Source organism: Octopus bimaculoides, chromosome 13 (genome assembly GCF_001194135.2).
Source record: "Octopus bimaculoides isolate UCB-OBI-ISO-001 chromosome 13, ASM119413v2, whole genome shotgun sequence".
In the NCBI taxonomy this organism is placed as follows: Eukaryota; Metazoa; Mollusca; class Cephalopoda; order Octopoda; family Octopodidae; genus Octopus; species Octopus bimaculoides.
Window position 1 is genome coordinate 44186175 of NC_068993.1, and position 7635 is coordinate 44193809.

Sequence of the window (7635 nt, forward strand, 5' to 3'; positions counted from 1 at the left end):
AGTTATATGGGGTGAAATATTCACAACTCTTACGTCGTTTTTTTATTATTCAGGCTTTGAAAAAAAACTTCCTTACTCTCATTACCCCCTACTTCAAGCAAGTCACTGGGTGGAAGAAACGACGGTGAAAAAAAAACAAACTGATACAAAGAAAGTTGTCAATGTAAAAGTTACCATGGGAGAGATGACAAAAATACCTCTCTATATAGAGAATTTCATGCACATTCATTTCGATTGCTGCAGAAATTTAATCGCTTCGTGAAATTTCGTACAATGATTTTTATCCTATTTCGTCTGCCTTTTCAACGTTAACACGTTGAAGAGAGACTGACGATTTGATAAGTGCTGCTGACATAATAGAGGAGAGATAATAGATAGATATATACAAGAAAGAGAGGAGTAGTAGTAAGTTATCTTCTTCGTCTGTGATACTGCTCTGCATTAGAGGAAAGAATGTGGGAAAAGAATACCTTTACACTCTTTCCTTGTCTTCCCCCCCCCCTTTCTCTTCCACCATCTCTTACAGACGCAGGTGTGAAGTTTATAATAACTTTCAAATGTTGGTACAAGACCAATCTATTTTTGGTGGAGATGGGAAGTCGATCAAAGGCAAAGTTGACATCAGTAGGATTTTAACTCAAAGCATAAAAACCCAGAAGTAATGCCACTAAGCATTTTTTCCAACATGCTAACAATTCTGTCACCTTCGCTGGTTTAACACTTCAGCATTTAGATTTTGTGTCAAATTTAATGCTTATATTATTTCCATATTGTTTTGAATTAATCATGCATTATCTTGAAGTTTCAAGATTTTGATGATGATTATTTATTTTTAGAATGACATTGTTGGGTAGGTGCGAGAGGCTGGACTGGCCCATTTGAACATAGCACAGGTAGAATATTTTGGCTGGATTTGGCCAGTTTAAATGCCAAATGGTTAACTCTATAATAATGACTTTAATGCCAGGCTAAGTAAAGTGTTGTAATGATTAGAATATTAAACTGCAAAACTATATTCTTCATATTCCATGAAAGAAAACCAATATCATTCCATAATTTTTTCACAACTAATGGAGTTGCTGTCGTCGACCCCAATCAGTACTTTATCTTATATATTCTGAAAGGATGAAAAGCAAAGTTGACCTCAGCAAGATTTGAATCAGAACTTAGAGCCAAAAGAACTGCTACATGACAAGGCATTTTTACTGATCTTAATGATTCTGCCAGTTTGTCTCCTTAATTTGTTTAATGCTAAAATGAAAATGTAATGGATTCTGTTGTATACTAATCAGTTATTATTTGATTGGTTTCTGGAATTAAACTATGATCACCATTTTCAAAATTTTAATTTAGAACTTCTCAAACTTTTTGGTCTCATTGACCACTTCCAAGTGAAAAAATTTTCCACCGCTCGCTTGCATAGTAAATATTCAAAAGGATACAAAACACAATTGTTAACAAATCAATAAAACTAAGCAGATTTTGTATTACAAAATTCTTTACTAAAAGTAATATGATGGACTCACAAGTCCATCCTTCACATTTCTTTCAAAAGGCCTCATCTTCCCTTGTTCTCTTTGGATATATGTACCATATACTTACCTAAAGAGAGTATAGTACATACATATGCACATATACAAAAATATTTCCTCGTTTCTCTATGTATTTATATTATATGTAATAATAGCATTCTGCTTGATATATTAATAATATAAAATGTTTCTGTGAATGGCAAAATCAGCAGATTTAGTTATTCATTGTTATGTTCTGGTTTAAAATCCTCACTAAGTCAATTTTGCTTGTAACCCTCCTAAATATTAAATTATGTACCTGTAAAGTACTAGGGTCAGTACAATAGACTGTACACACCCACAAAATATCTGACCTTGTAACTATATTAAGAAATCATTTGTATTGAGGAGCAGTGGAAAACTTATTACCTGTACAGGAGAAGCAACTCATACTATAGATAAAAAAATAGTGGGCACTGATGTGGATAAATCAAAAGTGACCAGCATTTGTCAACATACTCTAGAATAACATAACAAATTGATAGGTAGCTCATTAAAAGCATCCAGCACACTCTGTAAAGTGGTTGGCATTAGGAAGGGCATCCAACTACAGAAACCTTGGCACAAGAGACAGTTGGAGTCTAGACTGCTCCCTGGTAGCCACCTCCATATCAAACTGTCCAACCCATGCCAGAATGGAAAGCACACATTAAGCAATGATAATAAATGTCAGGATCGAAATTCTGCCTATACACCCACATAATTTTATTTCAACATATTATTAAATTATTAAATCAATTTATAGGACTGAATATAGTGACAATCTTAATGAGGGGGAAAAAATGAGTAAGATAAAAGTACTCCAATCAGAGAGAATACAAATATCAATCACAGAAAATGATATATAATTTACCCCCACATCTGAAATTTCAATGAACATAAAATATATATACTTTACCCCTCTTCAAAGATAATATAATGACCCAATGGGCATAATATAATTTAATGATATAATTTATGCCTGCCTGTAGCAATAGGATAAATATAAAGACTGACATTAATAATGATTTTATATATATATATATATGAGTGATAAATACTCAATTTCCTTCATCAATACGATATTCCAGTAGTAAATTCGACCATGCTAGCAAACTGTGCATGCATGAACGAGTGAACATTCTACATCGACACAAACCTGAAAGCATAACCGAATCTACCTCGGCCAGCCAGTCCACTATCCTTCCTTCAAGAAATTACCATGTGCGTGACAAGCAATACCGCAGAGAATCTGCGTTTACTAACAGGGAGTGAATAATTATTACAAATTAAAAGGGTAAAGGTTTATCAATTTATTAATTTATTAATAAATCAACAATTAATAATTTTTACCAAGCCCTTCGGTATGTAAGCACCATTATCGGTGGAGAACTTATTTAAAAGTTCATATACATTTATAAACATAATTAAGGGATCAGCAAATATTTGCTTCACCACATACCGAAGTTCAGAAATAGCAGCTAAAAAAGCTGAGACTCCAACAGATAGCATATATATATATATATATATATTGTATATAAAATGTCATAAGACTTTAGAAGCTTCAAGGACATCATGATTGATATGACAGAAGATAAACTGACACTGGTACCCACACTTGCACCTAATTTCACAACTTATCTCCTGATGGTAGTAATATGAAATTCAGTGAAGTTGACAGAAGAAAAGATTTTCATATATATAATGAAAACACGCACTCACACATACATTTAGATTCACACGCATACCACCACAGCCACACATGAACATAACAATAAACATATACTCGAATATGAATATACATACATATACTTAAACTTCCAACCAATATATAATCCCCACCTAAAAAAAACCAAAAAAAACATAGTTGCAGAGAAACCATTGAAAAGGCTACAGATGTGTAATGAAAGATTTACGAATCAATCAATGAAGAACTGAACTACAACTAGTGTATATGTTTTATATTGGCAGAATGATCTATCCAAAATACAGCTATAACAAAGTATTGGAAGAGTTGTTCGAGCTGAGACAAAATGCAATGTGGCATTTCTTTTTGCTCTTTACTGTCTAAGTTCAAATCCCATCAGTTTAGCTTTTCATCCAGTTTAGTGCTGGGGGTTGATGAAATCAGCTAATCCCCATCTCCTCCCCTAAAAACATTGCTAGCCTTGTACCAAAATTATTATTATTATTATTATTATTATTATTATTATTATAAAGGTGGTGAGCTGGCAGAATCATTAGCACACTGGGAAAAATGCTTAGTAGTATTTTGTCTGTTGCTACATTCCAAGTTCAAATTCTGCTAAGGTTGACTTTGCCTTTCATCCTTTCGGGGTTGATAAATTAAGTACCAGTTGAACACTGGGGTCGACGTAATCAACTCATCCCCTACCCCAAAATTGCTGCCCTTGTGGCAAAATTTGAAACAATTATTATTATTATTATTATTATTATTATTATTATTACTGCAGCGAGCTGGCAGAATCATTAGCACGCCAAACAAAATGTTTAGCAACATTTCATCTGTCTTTACATTCTTAGTTCAAATCCCATCAAGGTCAACTTTGCTTTTCATCCTTTTGGGGTCAATAAATTAAGTACCAGTTGAACACTGGGGTCATCTTCTTTCCCAAAACTGCTGCTCTTGTGACAAAATTTGGAACCATTATTATTATTATTTTATTCTTTTACATGTTTCAGCCCTAAGGCATGACCATGCTGTTATTATTATTATTATTATTATTATTATTATTATAATAAAGGCAGTGAGCTGGCAGAGTTGTTAGTATGCCGGTCAAAATGCTTAGTGGTATTTTATCTGTTGTTACGTTCTGAGTTCAAATTCTACTGAGGATGATTTTATCTTTCATCCTTTAGGGATCGATAAATTAAGTTAGGGTTAGGGTTAGGGTTAGACCAGTGAAACATTGAGGTTGATGTAATTGACTAGTCCTTCTCCCCCAAATTTCAGGCTGTGTGCCTATAATAGAAAGGATTATTATTATAAAGTTGGTGGGCCAGCGGAATCATTAGCATGCCAGAGAACATGCTTAATGGCTTTTTTCTGGTTTTACATTCTGAGCTCAAATTCCTCCAAGATTGACTTGGCCTTTCATCCTTTTGGGGTTGATAAAATAAGTTCCAGTTGAGCACTAGGGTCAATAGAATAAGTACTAATTGAACACTGGGGTTGATGTAATCAACTAGCCCCTTGCCTAAAACTTCAGGTATTGTCTATATTATATATATGAGGATTATTACATTAATGCTCATAAATCATTATTCATTATCAACCCTAACCATTCCAATTTTCTAATCCTGCTCCAACAAAAAAACTTGATTTCACGTGATAATTATTTTGTTTTTGTTTAGATAACTGCAGTGGTATCCAAATCTTTTGAGAAGGCCAAGAAATTTGCTGACAAATTTAAAATTCCAAATGTGTATGACAGCTATGAAGAATTTGCCAAAGATCCCAACATAGGTATGACATAATTTTAATTATTAAAATCCTACTGAAAATTTTCCAAGTTAAATGCTCAGTCTTGTAATGAAAACACCTAAAAATGAGTTTGTTTATTCAAATGTTTATTGTGCGAGTTGTTATTATTGCAACCAAGCTAAATCAAACTGGAGCTGGTACAGTTCTCCAGCTTGTTGGTCCCAGTCAAACCGTCTAACCCATACCAGAGAATGGAAAATGGACACTAAATGATAAGTTATTTATGCTAAAAATAAGGTCGTGCATGTGTGGTTGTTAATTAATTGCATAATAATAATATTTAAAAAATCCTGAACGATGATGATAAGGAAGATGTTAGTAATAAAACAGATGTAAATAGTAACAGACATCTCAGGCCATGAAAACTGGTGAGCGATGGTGACAGGAAAGGCATCCAGCTGTAGAAAATCTGTCTCAACAAAGCCCATCTGCCTCATGTAGTAGGCATAAATGATGATAATGATATACATATCATCCACAGAGATAGGTGTCTTGTTTTTAGACCCACTACTTATCACACTTGAATGAGATAAATAAATTACTTTCATACTAAAACCAAGTAATTATATTTCATTTTTCTCACAGATTTGGTATACATTTCAACTATCAACAGTTACCATCATCCTCTCAGCATTCTTATGCTTAACAATGGCAAACCTGTGCTGTGTGAGAAAACCTGTGGAATTACCACAAAGGATACAGAAGACATGCTTCAACTTGCAAAGTCACAGAACCTATTTTTCATGGAGGTATGTCTTTTAATATTGAATTGGTGTATGTTTGTATGCTGTCATTGGTGATGTTTCATTAGATCATCATCATAACAGGTCCATGACCAGAATCTTTCCACCCAATATTTTTCAAAGGTGTTGTTTCTACAACTACATTTGATGTCATTCTCTAATTTCTTTTTCCTGATATTTTTATCTCATGTTGTTCTTCACTTTATTTTTTCTAGATTGTAGGATGTAAGTGGGAGTGATTTAGCTCCTATTTCAAGCTAACCCAGTTACTGTATAGAGGCTCTCTAATTGGTATACCATCGTGTTGGATGTTGAAGTAAAGTATAGTCTTTGGAATAGGACTTTTCATCAAAGAAGAAGTTTAGAGATATAATTTTTTTTTACAGAGAATCCACTCTGTAAACTGGTTGACATTAGGAAGGGTGTCTAGCCATAAAAACCATGCCAAAATGGAAAGTGGAGCTTGGTGCAGTCCTCTGGCTTGCCAGCTCTTGTTAAACCATCCTGGCTATACCAGCATGGAGGACAGATGTTAAATAATGATGTGGAGGAGGAGGAGAAGAAAGACTGGACAGTGTGGAAGATAACTACAAGAGAGGATAATATTAGAAGGCTATACTTCATATTTTATAAGTAATGGTGCAGAAATGAGAGCAGTAGAAAACTGATCGTCACAAGAGGCAGAATGGAAGCAAGTGTATGAAAATGAAAACAAAATTTATATAAGGGATCAATTTTCAGCCTTAGTAGAATGGTGATACACTGATTTGGATTTGAAGCAATAAATGAAGGTGGTAATGATATTATTCTTTGTACCATGAGATGAAGTAGAATGATATATTTAATGAGTTAATTTATCTGAAAAATCGATGTGTTGAAAGAAATGCTGTACAGTGGATCTGATAAATATAAAGGTGAAGAAGATAGTTGCAAAATATTGATTATCACAATACAGAATAACATAAAGAAAAGTAACAGAAGTAAAATGGTTTTATAAAATTTTTCATCCTCCATTTATTTCTATATTTATCATATCTTTTTCCCATCATTTACTTATATATTTACTTTCATTCCTTTCTTTTCAGCCTTAATTTTCTCATCCTTAATCTTTGTTTTTTCATTTTTATCTTTCTTGTAAATGTTTTTTTCTTTCAGGCCTTGTGGTCCAACTTCTTCCCAGCCTATGCAGCCATTCGACAAGAAATTGAGTCTGGAGCCATAGGAAAGATACGCTACTTAGATGTAGAATTTTTTGTTGACATATTTTCAAAGTCACGTATTTCTGAGCACTCTTTGGGTAGTGGTGGTCTATTGGATATTGGTGTATATACAATATGGCTTGCAAACTTCATATTCAGACAAAAACCTGAGACAATTACAGCTGTTGGAACAATTGCTGATACAGGTAAGTATCTCATTAATGAAGGTTTCATATAGCTTGCATACCTCTTTTAGGGATTTTGAAACTTTTTCTGACATAGTTCTATTTTCTTTAATTTTGTCTATCTCCTTACTCAATTATGATAATGGTTTTGCATGGGTAGAGGCTTAGAAAAATAAATCTATGTCTATATAACTCACACACATAATTGAGTGAATAAGTATAATTAAAAGAATTATAAGTTACTATTTGCTATCTTCATAAAATCAACAGATAATATAAGCTAGTGTCCAAGGAATCTTTTCCAGTTGAGTTTCCAATGCTGGATACGCATGATCTTTTGCTCTTAAAGTCCTATACTGCAATGAAGAGGTCTGCACCTGTTACCAGTCATAAACCAAACCTTCTAAGACAGTTGCACAAAGAGGGTTTATATTTTTATTATTTATTTTTTAA

At 33.4% G+C, this 7635-nt stretch overlaps 1 protein-coding gene across 1 annotated transcript in view; it reads left to right on the forward strand.

Annotated features, from left to right (window-relative positions):
• The first annotated feature begins 3125 nt into the window (after positions 1 to 3125).
• LOC106873780 (trans-1,2-dihydrobenzene-1,2-diol dehydrogenase) overlaps positions 3126 to 7635 on the forward strand; it is a 12551-nt gene continuing 8041 nt past the window's right edge. The window contains exons 1-4 of the mRNA XM_052972255.1: positions 3126 to 3200; positions 4926 to 5037; positions 5641 to 5804; positions 6954 to 7203. Of these exons, the coding sequence (XP_052828215.1) occupies positions 3126 to 3200; positions 4926 to 5037; positions 5641 to 5804; positions 6954 to 7203 (601 nt within the window). The remainder of the gene's footprint in view (positions 3201 to 4925; positions 5038 to 5640; positions 5805 to 6953; positions 7204 to 7635) is intronic.